Source organism: Sciurus vulgaris (assembly GCF_902686455.1).
Source record: "Sciurus vulgaris genome assembly, chromosome: 11".
NCBI lineage: Eukaryota > Metazoa > Chordata > Mammalia > Rodentia > Sciuridae > Sciurus > Sciurus vulgaris.
Genome location: NC_136472.1, coordinates 41129360 through 41149966, shown reverse-complemented (window position 1 = coordinate 41149966; position 20607 = coordinate 41129360). Strand labels below are relative to the sequence as shown.

At 32.3% G+C, this 20607-nt stretch overlaps 1 protein-coding gene across 1 annotated transcript in view; it reads right to left on the bottom strand.

The window, feature by feature from the left end:
- DCDC1 (doublecortin domain containing 1) overlaps nucleotides 1-20607 on the bottom strand; it is a gene marked incomplete at its 5' end in the record, with an annotated part of 513039 nt that overhangs the window by 448444 nt on the left and 43988 nt on the right. Inside the window, 1 exon segment of the mRNA XM_079105478.1 lies at nucleotides 2124-2217. Within this exon segment, the coding sequence (XP_078961604.1) occupies nucleotides 2124-2217 (94 nt within the window).

Below are 20607 nucleotides of genomic sequence, written 5' to 3'. Positions count from 1 at the left end.
TATTGCTTTTAGTTCTTGGTTCAATTATGCTTCTAATTTGTGCTCACAAATTAAAAATAATTGGTAAGACTTTAACGTTAGACATTATGAAATGACTTTTTCTGATCTGATATGAGGCAAGCAAAAAACCCAAGTCATATATCAAATCAAAAGAGTATCGGTATTTATTTATTTAAATTAAAAGATAATCATCCAACATTTTACCAATCCTAAGTTGAGGCTCAGAAGACCATTGGACATAAAAAGTTTGCAGATTCTGATCATTTGCCACACAAAATCATAATAACAAAGATAAAGAAATTTTAAAACTTAATATTAAGTGATGAGGGTGCTACAGACTGGAAGTTCCTCCAATAGGATTAGCTTCTTTAAATATTTTAAGTCCAGTGAACTTATAATGCTTCCACATGTTAGTAGCTGTATAGGCTAATTTCAGCTGGCATAAGCTTTTATAAGTATGCAAAAACACAGGGCAAGGCATGCATTAAAATGTGATAATAGCACACTTCTGGGACATGTGAAGCATGAGGCATGAATCTGAATGCCTCTGGCACCCATGAAGTATCACGCCTCAGAGTCAGTGCTTTTCTGTTTTGATAAGTAATTCTGTGAAACCATATTTGGAAGGGGGAAAGCCAGCTTTACGAGTATGAATCTTTCATCTCAACCGAGGTTGTAGAGTTAAATTCTAGCAGTTTATTCAAATACAATTTTTAAATTCCAGGTGAGTTAGAAATAATTTAAAGCCAGATAGGGTTATTAGAAAAGGTATTGGTTATTTTTTATTAATGTAAGTATAGAAGTAAAATATCATTGATCATAAAAAGTTAGCCAGAATGATAGAAGAAACATGAAGGAAAGGAAGAAATCAACTTTAATAATATTCTCACCACTCAACAAAAATGAACATAAGGAAGGATTACTTGTGTTACACATCATTATAGGTAAATAACATCTTGAGATGAAAATTCTTAATAAAATGAAAACTAAATATGATATCTAATACGAGCATTAAGATGTACATGTATGAATATACCACTGAAAATTTCACCTTTTATGTATATCTGCAAAGCACCAATTTAAAAAACAATAAGTAAGTAGAAGGAAGACCAGCAGGCTAAAGGAAGGAGAACAGGAAGAGAAGAGAGGAAGAGGAAGTACTGGGGACTGAAATGGAGCAAAATTATATTCCATGCATGCATGTTTCTGTCAAAACGAGCCCCAATACTATGTCTAACTATAATGTACTGATAACATTTTTAAATGACTAAGACAAAATACATTTACTTGCTAAGAACACATATACTAACACACACATATAATCCTTTGCCCAAAAAAATGGAAGTTGTAAACAATAAGTATTGAAATGTCACAGTTATCACTCATTAAGTATTAATTAAGGATGACAAGTCAAGGGCATAGCCTGTTTTTATATAGTACAAGTAAAGAAATTGGAAACAAATGAAAGTATGTGGTATAGCCACATCCCCAAATCATCATAGTTGACTGGACCTAACCTTGCAGTTTAAGACATGTTATTTAATATTTCAACCCTCCTCAGGCATGGATTTAAAGTTTAAGTGAAGTGATGGACTATCCTAATAGCACATACAAACTCACAAATGTGGAATTCATGGTATTTTTTGTTTTTAGGGAGTAGGAAAAAGTATCTTTAAGATATCATATGAAAATGTCACCTTCTGACAAAGACATACAATGAAAGTGCTTTAAAGCACATGACATAACCTTTAAATAACCTCTAGAAGTTGACCAAAACATTTAAAAAATCTTAATATGAGCATACAGTAGCACAATTTCTCTTTAGAAAGCTATATCCCATAGAATTTGGCAGTCAAATTATGGAAAGGTAGTAATTAATTTTGTTCTCTTCATTATAGCTTACAAAGGTTAAAATTCTTATCAGTGTTTTTTAACACACAAAATTCAAATTTGTGCCAAAATAAAAGATTCTTAAAACCTTGGTGCCCTATAAGAATACCATATTTATCCATGTCAAAATTAAAATGTTTTAGTATATCTATTTTCCATTTAAATGTTTAAAGTAAAACAAAATTGTATAAATACCTTTCAAAATATTATCATATAGTTTACTTAAATCTTACCTTTGGAAATATCTTCAATTTTTCTGCCATACATATCATAAAGATATCTTGCTGGTGAGTCTAGATTCATTTTCATTGTGCAAGTATCTAAAAACTACACAGAAAAAAAAAATCTATAAATAATTTATTACAGTAAGTTCTGGTTAAATTGAATACACAGTTATGGTTCTTTCTATACTATAAAGCTATTAAAATTATATTGTAAAATAAAATCTGATTTATGAAATGCATCTAATGCATGAAATTTAAAAAGGGTTATAAAATGGTCAGATCCTAATTGTACTTTAAAAATACACAAGTATTAATAAGAAAGAAAAATTAAGAAGTCATGCAACAAATATTAAAATAGAGATTACTATTTAATAAATACAACTGTAGAACTCTAAAAACTTTATATTATTCTTGCTATTTCCTATATATTCTATATTTCTATATTTTCCATTTACTTTACAAAGAGGGGATTTTTTTTTTCAAATTTGATTTTAAGGTACTTTCTTTAGTTTTTAAATTCTTTCTAGGAACTTGTTCAAGCAGACCATCTAAGTTCACTCTATTCATTCTTCCTCATTTCATGGACAACTTTTGTCGAATATAGCTCATAAAATATTAATTCTGGGTGAACTTCACCTTTAACTCCCTGTGTACATACTGAGGAACTTGGTGCTGCTGGAGAAAATCACATTACTGAAGACATGAGCATTAATTTTATTCATCATTAGCCACCATGGTCCCTCAATATACTCAGTCCCTTCTGTTACAATTCTTTAGTCAAATGTTTCTCCTACTTTCCACATTGAGCATTTTCAAACCATCTCTAATCTGGTATCTCCACTTTCTTTCATTCCTTTTTCACTTGCAGCAGAGAGTATCATCAGAGAGAAAATTGAAGTTTCATCTTCCCGATATTAAAGCTACAAGGCTACCTACTTATTCTTTCTTTCTTCCTCTAGTTATATTACAAGGGGTCCCCACTCCTATCTAATGCCAATATTCTATTGTACTTTCAATTACATTTGCACTGATTTTAAAGTAGTGTAAATTATCCAACATTTCTTCTCTCTCTATTCAAACACTCTAACTAGATTTTTCTGACTCTCAAACAAAATCAAGTCTTTCCTATATAAAAATTAAATCCCTTCCTTTACCCCACATTTCCCTCTAGCTATTTTTCCTCTTCCCAGTGAAATGTCTTTAAAGAGTTGTTCATGCACACTGTTCCATTTCCTTTCTTCCCACTCTTTCTCAGAACAAAAGTCTGGCTTTCTTGTCATCACTTTACTGAAGTAATTCTAACAAAGATTACCAATGACTATCAGATTAATAAATCCAAGAACATTTTCTTAATTCTCAATTCTTCTGAACTTTGAGCAAATGTCCAAATGAACATTTTCTTTTTCTTTAAATACTCATTTTCCTTGAATTCTGAGATAAAAGAGTCCACTAATCCTTCTCTTGCTTTTTCTCTGTCCTGTTCATAAACTCTTGCCCTTCATTCATTCATAGAATTGCTCAAGTCCTAGACCTTTGTCTTCCTCACTCTACTTTCTCTCCTAAGGTGATCCAAAATGAGCCCCAATGTTTCATCTTCCATTAATGAACTGACAACTCCCAAATTGATATATCCACTTACAGGGTCTATTCTAACTCCAGGCTATGTAATACCTACTCAGTATTTCCACTTCAACAGATTAAAGATCCTTTCATATGAACATGTACAATATTCAGTTCCTATTTCTTTTCCTCCTGGCCTAGTGCTCTTCTAGCAGTCTGTGTCTTAGGAAAAGGAACTTCTAGTCATCCAAATGAGAAAACCAGAAACTTCAAAATTGTCATTGGTACCCTTAACACTTCATTGTCAGGGCTTGCTGATTTTGTCTTCTAAAATTCTTACCAATCCGTATACTTTCCTTAATCTCCACTACTATATCCTATTACAAGCTATTACCTCCTATAGGTTGGACTCCTATAGTTAGCTAATAGTTTCCCTAAATTTGCTCTTGCCCACTCAACTTATTCTCTACCAAGCACTAAAGTCACCTATTCAAAACCATAAATTTGGTTATACTCCATAACACTCCTAAGTAAAATCCATTACATGATTTCTCATTGCTCTCAGAGGAAAAGGCGGCAAAAGTCTGTGACCTTTCTTACAAAGCCACTCTCCCCTTTATATATAGAACGCTCACTCCCTGGGATTCATCCTGTCCACTCTTGCCATGGAACCTTTTTGTATGCTGTGCTCTCTGTTTGAAATACTTCCCCACCCTCACTATTCCCCCATTGTTCCTATATCAGTCCTGTTTATCTTTTCTCAGAAGGCTTCCCTACGCCAACTATTCCACATTTAATAATGTGATTGAGCATTTTACAGCTGTCTTTGTCCACAACTAGACTGAAAGCTCCATGAAAACAGGACCTGGGCTGGCTTTGCTCACCAGTAAATCCAGGCACTGGTAGATGTCAATAGTCATGAAAATACTTTTAAGTTAGTGAAAAAACAAAAGTTGATATAAATTATTTCTAATATTTATAAACTCATTTCATAATCAATGTCCTTTTTTAAGATTCTAATAAAACAATAAAATTTATGACCAATTTTACAAAATTATGCTAAAATTAAACACTCCATAATCTCAGAAGACATTTTTTGCAAAAATAACTAATAGCTTTAGTACCAGAACATTGACCTTAAATTATTTTTAGGGAATAAAATAAGAAAACCTTTTCATGTTTGTAGCAATACTGCTGGGTGCCGACCAGATATGCTTTTTGTACCTCATCCCTGTTATACTGTACTGATTTTTTTTGAGGGGTTCATCCTTCCTACTTTTGACTCAAGGAAGGTTACAGTTTTCTTGTCAGTGAATGGGGTGGAGATGGATATATAATCCAGTTCTGGTCAATGAGACACCATTAGGGGCTTCTGGGAAAGGCTTCTTCATTCATATGGAAGAGGTGATCTTCTTCTGTCTCTGGATATAATTGTATCTAGCTGTATAGTAGCAATCTTGTTACCAATAGATGAAAAATACAAAATCCAGAGAACACAGCTGGAATCTGTCACTGTGCTTGAAGATGCCCTACCTCTGAATTTCTTGGTTCTTTTTTCCTTAACTGTTTGAATCAGAATATTCTTTCATTCAAGTTAAAGTCATCCTGATAGAAAAAAAATTCTGTTGACCCATGTTCCTCAAATCATGAAAACTGATTTAGCCAATTCATTGAGTACTGTACAGCAAATAGATTTCATTTACTATAAAAAACCTAAGAAGGAAACTATTTAATTAGGAACCCAGAGAAGAATTTTAGAATAAATTTAGCAAGCTAAAACTGTGAAGATGAATGAATAATTATGAAATTAATTCTTTGAATTACTAAAAATATTTCATCTTTTGCAATTAATCATACTTGTTCAGTAGAAGAGAACTACAATTTGTTGTGAATATTTTGAGAAAAGGAAATCTGTTTCTATCAATTTTTTTTCCAACTGAAAATTGGTCAAATAGGTTTGAATTTTTCAACAACTAAGAGTTAGGATTATTTATCATTATTTTAACCCAAAGGTACAATGAGATTGGGTTGAATCTTACCTATCTTATTGAGTAGCTTAAAGGTACTTTTCTGAATAAATCTTGGAGATAATTTTGCTGGCCTGTTCTTCATAAAGGTAGGTGATGATCAAAGAACCAGATTAGTTATTTATTCTTACTAGTAATGAACATGACTATGACTTATAAAAGCAATGATTTCTTGTGAACTTGTCTTCTGGGGTATTCTGGTATTTTACATTATAATGTAAATGAAAAATACATAAAAAGAGTTGTTCTAAGCACTCTATTAATACATAATTCTTTGGTAGTCTATCTTTAATTTATCTCTTCTTAAGGATAATTAAAAGGTCCAGATTACACTTCTAATCATATTGCTATTTTTGTTAGATTTTAAATATGTACTATATTGATATTTAATTGACAAGAAATAAACTGTACCTATTTTAAGTGTGCAGTTTGATGCAGGTAGAAAAATATTTGTACCTGTGTAACAACCACCACAATCAAGATATAGAATATTGCCATACCCTTCAAAATTCTTCATGTTCTTTTCCAATCAGAACTTAATAATAGACTCCAGGCCACCAACAATCCCTTTCCTTCACTAGAGAATAGTTTTTTCTGCTCAGCAATTTCATAGTATTTAATATTTTATAACTGGCTCCTTCATTTTCCCCAATATTTATTTCTTTTTATTGCTGAAGAGCATTCCTTGGCATGGATATATCATATTTTTAATTTACCAGTTGATATTGTTTTGGATTATTTCTAGTTTGGGCTACTAAGAATAAAACTACTATGAACATTCATTTAGAAATCTTTGTGTTGATATGTTATACTCTTGCTATATGTCTAGAAATGGGACTGCTACATTGTATGGTAGGCGTATATTTAACTTAATTGGAAGCTATTAAGTTTTGCAAAGCATCTATCATTTTGAATTCCCATCAGCCAAATGAGATTTCCCATTTCTACACATTTTCATCAACACTTGGTATTGTCAGTCTTTTTAATTTTAGCCATTCTCATGTTTGTATAGTGGTAACTCTTTGTGGATTTAATGTGCATTTCCTTAATGATTAATAGTATTGAACATGTTTTCATGTGCTTCTGGCTGATTTCTATGTCTTCTGTAGTAAAGTGTCCTATTCAAATCTTCTGACCTATTTTTTCCCATTTTTTATTTTTATTTTTACATACTGTATTTTGATGCATTGTACACAAATGTGGTACAACTTTTAATTTCTATGGTTGTACACAATGTAGATTCACACCATTCATGTAATCATACATGTACATAGGGTAATATTATCTGCCTCAGTCCACTATCTTTCCTTCCCCCACCCCCTCCTGCCCCATTTCCCTCTGCACAATCCAAAGTTCCTCCATTCTTCTCTTGCCCCCCCCCCCACAGCCCCACTCATTATGTATCGTCATCCACTTATCAGAGAAAACATTCAACCTTTGGGTGTTTGAGCTATTTTTATTGAGCTGATTGTTTTCTTACCATTTGGTTGCCAGAGATCTTTCTATATGATGAATATTTGTCAGATATGTTTTCTGAGTATTTTCTCAGAGTCTGTGGCTTACCTTCTTATTTTATGTTCTCTTTGGAAGAAGTTTTCCAAATTGGATAAAGTACATTTAACAATCTTTTGTTCATATTTTTGGTTTACTAAGAAATCTTTGCTTACTCAAGGTTGCAAAGATTTTCTCTATATTTTCTATAAGAACTATTATAATTTTAATGTTATGATCAGATTTATAATCAATTTTAAATTAATTTTTGTGAATAGTTTGAGTTAATTTCTTATCATACAGCTATCTAATTGTTTCAGCAACATTTGTCAAAAACAGTGTTTTCCACATTAAATTACAATATCAAAAATGATTTGCCCACATATATATATTTCTTATCTCTATTTTGTTTCTTTACTCTTTATTAGTATTCTACTTCAATACCATTCACCTTAACTATTACAGCATTATATTAAGTATTGAAATCAGGTAGTATAAATTGGAATACTAATCAATCTTAAGAAAGAAAGACTTCATATCATTTGCAACAACATGAATAACACAAAGAATATTATGTTAAGTAAAATAAGCCAGGCACAGATAGACAAATATTGTATTACCTCACTTACATATGAAAGCTAAAAGTCAAACTTAACAGAAACAGAGAGTAGAAGGGTGGTTACCAGAACTTTGGGGTTGGTGGTACAGAAGAAATGGGAAAACATTAACCAAAGGACACAAAATTTCAGTTGGGAGGAATAAGTTCAGAGATCTGTTGAATATCATGGTGACTATGTTAATAGAATTAATGTATACTTAAAAATTGCTACATGTAGATTCTAAGGCTCTCAACACACACACACACACACACACACACACACACAATGTGAAGTAATACATACATTAATTAGCTTGATTTAGCCATCCCACAATGTATTCATGTTTCAAAACATCTTGTTGTAAATCTTTACAACAAGACAGCAGTATGGAACTAGGCAGCAAATCTAAACTGCTTCACAGTCCTGAATTAAGCAGTGAGCAGCCCAAAGGGATGGGTAAAAGAGGGAATGCACTAAGACACAATATTGCATAGTTAGAGATTTGAAGGACTTGGAAATTCTCATAATAGAAATGGAAAATAGGAAAGAATTTCCTAACCATGAACCCTGACCAGGATGGGTCAGTGTGGAGGGTAACAAAGGGAGAAAAGGGGGACAGGCAAAGCTGGTTAGGTTACTTATTAAATGATGGTAGAAACTAAATTCAGACCAGGTAAAGCTGGGGCAGGTGCTGCAAAGTCACTTAGTGATTAGGAAGTGCACAGCTTATATCATATGGTTGTGGAAAACTAAGTTGAGCAATCACCTAGTAAAGATCACACCTAAGCCTGCCTGGCAAAAGTGTATTAAATCTATATAGCTTCACCCCATCTACAGACAGCAGCAAATACTATCATATGGAATGCCTCTGAACCGAGTTATCCCAGTAATCTGTAATGTGTGGAGGGATAACTGCTAGCTGAAGGCTGCCAAACCTCTCTTGCACCACTACCAACAAGGGGAGCAGGATGGAATGGAATAGAGAGCAAGTTGCTCTCAGGGAGTACCACACCTTGGGAGCAGCAAGTGACCCAGATGCTGGCCACAGTTGCAGCAGATGGCAGGAGTATCCCATGACCCAGAAGCACTAGGCATCTCATAAAGAAGGCCCACAAAGGGGCAGACCACAGACACCAGCTTTCCTCCCATCCCCAGTACGTCCCAATGATGGCTAGGTGTTGCACATGCACCATGCTGGGTGAAACTGGATAAAATTCTACTCAGGAAGGTCCAATAAGAAGTCTCTCCATCTCAAATAGTTCAGCAAGGAATAACTTAGAACTCTCTAATGTCAGTTTTTGATTACACAGATATTCTTTCGCATTGATTGAATAGGTTCCCCATATTGGTTATTGCATTCCTTAATTTCAATTTTATGTATTTATTTTAATGTTTTAAAACATTAATTGGAATTATTCTTTTTTCTTCTTTCTCATGTTTATACTATTCCATCTCTTTTTCTTCTTGCATTATCTGTTCTTGACTCTGTACCCACATTTATTCCTTTTTCTCCCTGTTTTCTTTTTCCTTTTCATGCATAGGATGGTAGTAATTTTACTTTCTTTAATACCTAACTTCTGAGTCTATTATAGAGCATTTGTCCCACTCTCAACTTGGATTAATGAAGTTGTAGAAAATATTTTCAATCAGTATTTTAAGGTGTATTAGTATAGGGCTTTGTTTGGAAGTGGTCTCAGTTACTCGTTATGTTTTCTTCTCTCAAAATGGTTCAGGTATGATTTGGAACATAACAGTAGGATCACATTAAGTAGGAGTACTGACACTTAGGTGTACACCCATTCTAGGGCACAAAGTAATGAGAAAGTAGATCACTATCTATGTATAACATAGATATATGAAAATCAACATGGACATATAGGTAATATGAAAAAAACAAGGTAATAAGACAAACTAAAAGTTCATTAACATTCTAATAACTGATCCCATAGACATCGAAGTAGATGAAATGTAGGATAAAGAATTTTAAAAGGCTGTTGAAATAATCAATGAAATAGAAGAAAATCTAAGGAATGAACTAAGGGAGAAAATGTAGGATATGAAAAAGCATTTCAGTAAAGAGAATTTATGAAAAAGAACCAAAAAAAAATCCTGGAAATGAAAACCTCCATCAATCAAATACAAAGTTGAAGTCTTGCCAATATTTATATCACATAGAAGAAAGAATTTCAGGCCTTGATATAATTCCTCACATATAAACTTGGACACCCAGATGGCAATAAAGAAAAAAGAAACCATGATCAGAATATACAAGAACTCTGGAGCCACATTAAGTGTCCAAACTTAAGAATCATTGACATCAAGGAAGGCTAATGGCATCAATAACCTTTTCAGTGAAATAATAGCAGAAACTTTCACGTACTTTGGAAATGACATGGACATTCTGACATAGGAGGCATTTAGAACCCCAAAAAGACAAGACCAAAAAAGAATCTTCCTATGACATAACCGAAATGCCAAATATACAGAATAAGAATAAAATTTTTAAATCCTCAAGAGTGAAAGGTCAGGTAATATTTAAAGGTAGTCAGTCAGAAAAACATCTGATTTCTGAGAAGCAGCCCTAAAATTCAGGATGGGAGGAAAAATGTGTTTCAAAGAATGCTATGTCCAGCAAAGCAATCCTTCAGAATCAAGGAGCAAACAAAAACTTCCAAGCTAAGCAGAAACTAAAAGAATTCCTAACTACTAATTCAGCATTGCAGAAGATATGTAATGAAATCATACACAGAAGACTAAAACAAATACCAGAGCTCAGGAAAGAATGAATCTCATTAGAAGAGTTGTTTAGCAAAGGAGAGTCAGAATTGAATTAAAATTAAATTAAATTTCTTCTCAGTCTCTCACAAAATTTTCTCCAAAATAAACTATATTTTAGGTCATGAAGCAAGTCTTAGCAAATACAAAAAAAGATATAATCCCTTGCATATTACCAGGTAATAATAGAATGAAATTAGAAATCAATGAGAAACACTATAGAAACTATATAAACATAAGGAGATTGATGAATACAGTTTTGATAATTGGAACATAGAAGTCAGGGGAGAAATTTTAAATTAAGCACTAGAAATTTATCAAATGGCAGAAAATAATACAACTTTTCTATTAAAACACCAAATGTAAATGATCTCAAATCTTCAATTAAAAGACACAGACTGACATATCAGATTAATAAACAAGCCCCAACTCTATATCGTCTATACAAGATACACCTCTCAGTCAAAGATTGAAAGGATGGGAAATGATAATCTATGCAAATGGAGCCCAAAAGTAAGCAGGAGTAGCTAGTCTTAACAAGGCAGATATCAAGTCAAAATTAATAATAAGAGACAAAGAAGATCATTACATACTGGTAAAGGAACAATTCAATAAGAAGATATAAATATTGTGCTCCAAATATCAGCGCACCTAATTACATAAAGTTAATACAACTTGACATAAAGGTTTAGATAAATCGTAATATAGTATTAGGTGACTTCAACACACTTCTCTCATCAATGGGTAGATAATCCAGACATAAAATTAGCAAAGACATTCAAACTTAAAAAGTACTATAAATCAAATGATCCTCATAGAGAGCTATAGAATATTTAATTCAACAACAGCTGAATTTACTTTCTTCTTGGTGGCTCATGGAAACTTCTCCAAAATAAAATAAAACATATTTGAGTCACAAAGCAGTCTTGGCAAACACAAAAAAATTAAGTAATTCCTTGCATCTTATCAGATCATAATGGAAAAACTTAGGAATCAATAAAATGAAAAACTACAGAAACAAGGAGACTGAACAAAATATTTTGAATGATGAATGGGTCATATAAGACCCATTTAACACTTCTTATAATAAATGAGAAGAGAGATACAATTTACTAGAATCTTTGGGATACTATGAAGGCAGTTGTAAGATGAAAGGTTATAGCAATGAGTGCCTACATAAAAAAATCAGAAAAATCCCAAATAAACAACATAATGATGCATTGCAAGATTCCAGAAAACAAGAACAAATCAATTCCAAATCTAGTAGAAAGAAGGAAATAATTATCAGAGTCAAAAGTAATGAAAGAGAGAAGTTTAAAAATGATATAAAGGATCCATGTAGCAAAGAATTTGTTCATTAAAAAAATAAACAAGAGTGATAAACACTTAACCAAAGTAACCAGAGAGAGAAGACCCAAATTAATACAATAAGAGGAGATATCAAAGGAGATGCCAAAGATATCAAAGAAAAATAGAGGATAATTAGGGTCTATCTTAAAAATTTATATTCCAATAAATCTAGAAGAAATGGATCAATTTCTAAATTCATACAACCTACCCAAATTGAACCAAAAGGGTATAGAAAACCTAAGCAGACCAATAACAGAGATTGAACCAATAGTAGAGATTTCCAACAAAGAAAAGACGGACCAGATGGATTCTCAGCTGAATTCTACCAGACCATTTTTTCCTTTGTGTTTTTTTTAAGCTTTTGAGTTGCTGAGACTGGCCTAGAATTTGAGATCTTCCTGCCTTGCCCTCCCAAGTTCCTGGGATCATAGGTGTGCACCACTGTGCCCAGACCATTAAAGAAAAACTAATTCCAATGTTCCTCAAATTTATTCCATGAATTAAAAAAGGGAAAACACTTCCAAACTTATTCTATAAATCTAGTATCACCCTGATACCAAAACTATATAAGGTCACATCAAGGTAAGAAAATTAAAGACCAACATCCTTGACGAACAGATGCAAATATCCTCAATAATATTAGCGAACCATATTTGACAATACAATAAGATAACTGTAATTGATAATTATCAAGTTGGTTTCATTCCAGGAATGCAAAGATGATTAAATATGTGTGAGTCAATAAATGTAATTCACCACATGAGTAGAATCAAGGATAAAAATCACATGCTCATCTCAATAGATGTAGAAAAAGTCTTCAACAAAATTCAGCACACAATTACAATAAAAGCCTTCAAGAAACTAGATATAGATGGATCATACTTCAGTATAATAAAGTCTATCCATAAAAAATTCCAAACCAACCTCAAACTGAATGGGAAAAATCGAAAGCATTTCCTCTAAAATCAGGAACAAAAGAAGTATGTCCACTTTCACCTTCTTTCCAATATAGTATTTCATTGGGTAGAGCGAATAGGTAAGAGAGGAAGGGAAATGGGCAGGAATACAAATAGGAAAGCAAGAAGGCAAATATCACTACAGATGATATGATCACATACTTAGAAGACCCTAAAAACTCCACCCAAGAGACTTTTAGATCCGATAAGAAAATTCAGCAAATTATAGTGCAAAAGTCAATCACTTTTCTATATACCAATCTTCTGATGAAGAAATCAGGAAAACACTTCCATTCACAATAACTTAAAAAAATACCTAGGAATAAACCTAACCAAGATGGTAAAAGAGTTCTACAATAAAAATTACAGAGCAATGAAGCAAGAAACTTAAGAAGACACTAGAAGATGAAAAATTTTCCAATGTTCATGGATTCATAGAATATTGTCAAAATAGCCATATTATCAAAAGTTATCTACAGAGTCATGCAATTCCCTCAAAACAGCAATGACATTCCTCACAGAACTAGGAAAAAACCTAAAGTTCATAGGGAAAGAACAAAAGACTCAGAATAGCTAAAGCAATAATGAGCAAAAAGAGCAATGGTGGAAACATCATAATACCCATTTTCAAAATATACCACAGATCCATAGTGACAAAAGTAGCATGGTACCAGTATAAAAAGACACATAGACCAATGGAATAGAAATCAAACCCACTTAGCTGCAGTCATCTGATTCTTGATAAAGGTGCCAAAGATATACATTGGAGAAATGACAGACTCTTTAACAACTGGTGCTGGGAAAACTGGGTATCTATAGGTTAAGGATTGAAACTAGACCCCTATATCTCACCCTGTAAACAAATTAATTCATAATGGATACAAGACCAAAATATAAGAACTGAAACACTGAAAATTATAGAAGAAAATGTAAAAGAAACCCTTCAAGATATAGGAACATGCAATGACCCTCAATCAAGCTGCAATAGTTTAGGAAATAATAAGAACTTGACAAGCAGGACTGCATCAAATTAAAAAGTTCTGACAAAACAAAAGAAACAACAGAGTAAAGAGAATGTATTTACTATTCTTCAGACAGAGAATCAATATCTAGAATATACAAATAACTTTTCTTAAAATGGCAAATCACACAACCAATAAATGGGCAAATGAACTAAACAGACATTTCTCAAAAGTAACAGTAAAAATTGCCAATAAGCATATGAAAAAATAGTGCTCAACATCTTTAGCCATCAGAGAAATAAAAATCAAAACTACACTGAGATTCTATCTCACCCCAGTCAGAAAGACAATCATCAAGAACAAAAATAACAAACAGCCCTGTAATCCCAGTGGCTCCGGAGGCTGAGGCAGGAGAATTGCAGATTCAGAGCCAGCCAAAGCAATTAGTGAGTCCCTAAGCAACTTAGGGAGACCCTGTCTAAAAATAAAATTTTTTAAAAAATTTTTAAAAGTCTGGGAATATGGCTCAATGGTTGAGTGCCCCTGGGTTCAATCTCTGCTACAAAAACAAACAAACAAAACACTACAAATAACTGTAAATGCTGACAAGGATACAGGGGGTGAAGGTTGGATAGGAGAAAGGAACCTTTATACACTTTTGGTGGAAATGTAAATTAGTACAGCCATTTATTTCCATAAATCAGTAAGGAGGGTGCTCAAAAATCTACAAATACAACTACTCAGTATATATCTAAAAGAAATTAGCATACTATTGTGAAGCCTATATATCCCTGTTTATCATGTCATAATTATCTATAAACAAGTATGTTATTAGCCTAGATGCTCAACAGATGAATAGATTTTTTAATATGTGGTATATATACACAATGGAGTATTATGCAGCCATAATGAAAAACAAGATCATGTCATTTGCAGGAAAATGAATGGAACTACCCATCATTATATTAAACAAACAAAAAAAAAAAAGACAGAAAGAAAACCTCCTGTTTACTCTCATATGTAGAATCTCTGAGGTGGGGGAGATGGTATGAACATAGAAGGGAGAATATTAGTGAAAAGGAAGGACATGTGGGAAGGGGGAATGATAAGGTAATGGTGAGAAATGGGAAAACCAAAAGGACCAAGACAAGTTATATGTATATACAAATATGACACAATGAAACCCACTATTCTGTATTATTTATAGGGAATTTTTTAAATATTTTCTCTATTTTCTAAAATGTTTATGTACAATTGATGTCATTCTTTTTTATAATGGTATGGTCTGAAATTTGTCATTGAGGTCACATGGTCCTGGAGTTTTGCTCTGGAAATTGTAAATTCAATCTCTTTGAAACATGGAATCTCAGAATTTTAATTTTTTATGTCAGTTTTCATAATTTATGTCTTTAAAATTCTTCCATTGCATCTAAATTGTCAGTTTTATTTGCAAAATGTTGTTCATAATACTACCTATCTATCCTTTCAATGTAGCAATATGTGTAGTCATAATATCACCTTCACTATAGATAATGGTAATTAGTCTCCCCCTCCCCCACTGCCTTGGTCAGACTTGTCAGGCTTTTTTGAAAGAGCCAATTCTGTTTTTGCAAATATTTTCTATTACCTGCACATTTTCTCCTTCAACAATTTTTACTCTTATTTTCTTTGTTAAGCTAATTTTGAGTAAAATTTGCCCTTCTTCTTCTAGCTTTTAAGGTGAAACTTTAAATCACTTTTTTTTAAACATCTGACCTTTTTAAAAACCAGTCTTTATCTAAGCACAACTTTACCTTCATCCCACAAATTTTGAGTCTGAATTTTCATTCAAACTTCCCTTCATATTTCTTCTTTGAGTCATGTGTTCTTTAGAACTGTGTTATTTAACATTCATATATCTGGACAGTGACATGATATCTTTTATAATTATTTCTAATTTAATTCTGCTGTGGTCAGGAAATATATTTTACATGATTTTACTTCTTTTAAATTTTTTGGGACTTGTTTAACGAATATCAGATGGTCTACCTCAGTGAATGCTCCATGCACATTTGAAATAATTCTTTTGTGCATACTCACAAATTGTTTTTGCTATCATTTTATTTCAGTGAAACACATACTTTACCATTTCTCATGTGCAAGTCTACTAGAAACAAATTACCTCAACTTTTATCTGAGAATGTCTTTTTTTGTCTTTATATTTTTGACCTTTTTAAATTTTTTTATTTGTTCTAATTAGTTGTTTTGAATGATATTTTTCACCTTATATGAAAGAAATTCTTAGCAAACAGTTTTTCTTTTCAGTACTTTAAAAATACTGTTTCTATTCACATTTTGATGATTTTTTAATCTGGCTTGCATTTTTTCTGACAAATCAGCTTACATTCTTATACTTGTATCTCTGTATTTAATGTGTCCCTCCCCACTGGAGCTTTTCTCTTTGTATTATTACAACAATGTGGTTTATTGTCCTTAGTCTGGTTTTCTTCATCCTAGATATTCACTGCACTTCTTAGATTGGAGAGTCGATATTTTTCATGACCTCAGAAAAAAATTTGGCCATTATTTCTTCAAATGTATTCATTTCTTTTCAATCTTTCTTGGACACAATTTATATACATATTAGACTTCTTCATATAATCCCATTAGTTGTTGACACTCTGTTCTTTTTTTCAGACCTTTCTTATTTTTATCTTCACTTCAGTTCAGATATTTTTTATTACCTGATATCTTCTCCTTTAATGTTTAACCTGCTGTTACATCCAATGTTTTCTTAAATTTGAGATATTATATTTTTCAGGCTTAGAAATTCCATTAGTTCTCTTTTTTTCATTTCTCTTCATATTATATTCATATTTTTTAAGTTCTTGAACATATTAAAGTATACTTTTCCAATAATTTTATTTTATAGTCTGATACAATTGAGTTTTCTTCTAGATATGGATTACCTTTCTGGGGATCTTCATTATTAGGATTTAGATGTGAGGTTTCCCCCAAAAGCTCATATGTGAGACAAAACAAAAATGTTCAGAGATGAAATGATTAGGTTATGAGAGCTCTAATCCAATCAGTGGATTAATCCATTTTGATAGGGATTAACTGGGTGGTAACTGTAGGCAGGTAGAGTGTGATCAAAGAATGTAGGTCACTGGAGGCATGCCTTTGGGGTTTATATTTTGTCCCTAGTGAGCAGAACTCTCTCTCTCCATGCTTCCTGGCTGTCATGTCCTGAGCTGCTTTCTTCCATCATGTCCTTTCACCATGATGTTTTGCTTCCCCTTGGGCCCAGGGATGTGGAGTTGGCCATCTACAAACTGAACCTCTGAAACTGAGTCAAAATAAACTTTTCCTCCTCTAAAAGTTCTCGTCAGGTCTTTTAGCAACAGCAATGAAAAACCTGACTAAAATATTCATGAATGCCCACAGGTTCAGCAAGACCTATGCCGTCCAACTGGTCAGAAAGCAAATGTCTCCTTACCCTACATATATTCCCAGAGTTATTTCCCTTTTACATCCCCATTAGTTGTTCTTTATTTGGTAACTGTATCCTGATCCCTGTGGAGTTCATCCTATACATGAGCAACTTAACATTCAGTCAAAGGTCTAAGGGGATGCCTATGTAAATTATGGGAATGATCCTCCAAATACACTGTACTTTTATGGCAATGCCTGCAAATTTCCAGCCACTTCAGCCTCCAACACTTTGATGTCTATCTCTTCAGCTAATGGAGACCAATATGATTTTCATGGATTTTCCTTCTCTACACTTCAGTACAAAATTTGCATTCAGTGGCAATCAAGAATACAAGCCACAATAAATGTTGGTGAGAATGTGGGTTAAAGGGTATGCTCATACATTGTTGGTGGGACTACTAATTGGTGAGACCACTCTGAACAGCAGTATGGAGATTCCTCAGAAAATTTGGAAAGGAAGCACCATTTGATCCAGTTATCCCATTCCTTGGTATATGCCCAAAGGATTTAAAAACAGCACACTACAATGACAGAGCCACATCAATGTTTATGGTAGCTGAATTCTCAATAGCTAAACTATGGAATCAAGGTAGTGCCCTACAACCGATGAATGGATTAAAAAAAGTGTATATATGCACAATGAAATATTACTCACCTTTAAAAAATGAATTCATGACATTTGCAGGAAAATGGATGGATCGAGAGACCATTATGCTAAGCAAAATAGGCCAATCCCAAAAAACCAAAGGTCATATGTGCTCTCTGATATGTGGATACTAACACAAAACCAAGTGAGAAGGGAAAGAACAAAAGTTCAGTAAATTAATGAAGGGAAGGGAGAGGGTAAAGGAGTAGGAAAGATAGTGGAATGATTCTGACATAATGTCCTATGTACATATGTGAATACACCACAGTGAATCTCTATATCGTATACAACCGCAAGACTGAGATCCTAATTAGAATAAAATGTACTCCATATTTGTATAAATAAGTCAAATTATACTCCACTGTCACATATAACTAAAAAGAACAAAAATTTTTAAATTTAGTAAATAAAAACAAGAAAAAAATGGCATTCAGGTAAAAAAAACAGGTAAATTGTAGGATGCAATTTTTCCCATTCTCTTAGGCAGTAAATCTGGAGCTTCCTGTTATCTAATATATAGAAAGAATTGACTCTCATATTTTGTTCAGTTTTTCAGTTGTTTAGAATGTGATGATAGTCTGATACACATATATTATGTATGACAGAAACGAATGTCTCATGTTTTTAGATTTAATGGTCATGTTAAATCATCTTCAAGTGAGGACACATTAGGAGTATTAAAATGCAAGAAAAAGTATGTTGTGGCAGTTTTAAGTCATGAAAAAGATATTGTCCTTGAAGTAAAAAAAAAAAAAAATTGTTCTAGTTCTAGCTCTTACAGTTAATATATTTTGAATATGGGAGTTAACTGAAACCAGTGTTTGAATTGCTTGACTAGATGATTTCATAAAATTCTGTGAGTCCAAGTCCAAAAACTAGATAAAGTTCATCAAATATACTTTAGTTGCAGGTTTATATGGAGACTAATTAATGAACCTTTCAATTTAACCATCACTGTTATGTTCTTACAAATTAAAATTTATTAAACATATAAAATGTAAATATTAAAACTAAAAAATAATTTCAATAAAAAACAGAAATTTTATTCTTTCAGACTTAATATATGGTTGCATTTTAACTACCCCTAAACAACATAAAGGCTGTCCTTAACTATCATCAATAAAGTAAATATATCTTTAGACTGACAATTCTAATTTGTTTTCAATTCCATCTAGGAAATTCACATTTCAATTTTTCTTAGCATTTTACTCAAGAAAAGAATTCCAACCACTAATAATTACTTATAATATTCTAAAATAATCTAATTATATAACCATGAAAAATAACATTAAATCAAAAGAAGACAATTGGCTAATTATGACCTTTTGAGAATAAACTATTATCAAATTCTATTTTCAAAAATATTAATTCATTTTCAATCAGATATTAAGCTCTGGTATTAAAGGTCAGACTAATTTTTAAATATTAATAATTAGTGTCAATGGAACTTTTTTTTTCACATTTCATAAAAGCTCTTTAAAGAACTACCAAAATATCAATTATGCATAACCTCCCCTGTCGGAATACATGTTGAGCATCTTTAATCAAATTTTGTTACTCCAGGTACTCCTTTCTGAAATCTCCTAAAATGTTCTCTATAAATTATTTTAACCATACTATTATAAAAATCTCTTCTGGTACAGTTACTGATTTATATATTTGAATATCTACAATCTTATTATTATATGGTACTTTTTTGAGTTGAAATGGGTCTTAAATATTTTATTAGGTTGTTTGTTTAGGCTTATTGAGTTATTTTTCAAATTAACAAATGGTAAAAATCATAGAAGTCTGGTTTTCCTCTGGCTTAAAAACATCTAAAAATTCTATTATTTATTTATACCTTGAGAGTCATATAAGTAATTCCTTCAATACTTATATGGTTTTTCAGAAACATGGGAAAATAATTACAATGGAATATGTTTATACACAAATATGAAGGGAGTATTTTTATCAAAACTAGACTTGTTACACATAGACTACTCCATTTCTGCAAATTGGTAAATGTTTTTCATTTCCTGATTTCTGAACTCCTCCATGCATTTGTCCTAATCCAGCAAGTAGTTATCCAGTTTCCCATAACCTCTTTTTTTTGTCCCATAGTTATTTTCTTTCTCTTAAACCACATGAGAAGTGTAGAAGATCAAACAAGAAAAAAAAAAAAAAAAAAAACTCCATGAAAATTAAATGTTTTCACTCCAAAGAAATGATAAATTTTTGAGGAGATATTATATATATACATATCTACATATATGTTTACCAAGATTACAATATTATACAATGTAGACAAGTATCAAAATATCACAAGGTACCCATAAATATATATGATTTTTGTGTTAATTTAAAAAAATGCTACCAAATAACAAGTTTGTGGTTTTAGAACACTAGAACAAGAGCTCTCAAGTTGCTCAGGCCCAACACTGAAGATATTCTTAACTTAGTAGACTTGGAGTAGGGCCCAGGAGGATGGTTTTCATACGAAATCCAGACGATTCTAATGTAGGTGTTCTGTGGACCATACCTTACTGCAGGCCTGTTGCCTGCAATATTTATATGATGCCTCCAGAGGACAGAAGGAAGTATCAGGTAAACAAACCCTGTTTTTCAAGTTAGAGTACACAAACTCCCAAGAAATTGGGCAAAATAATCAATT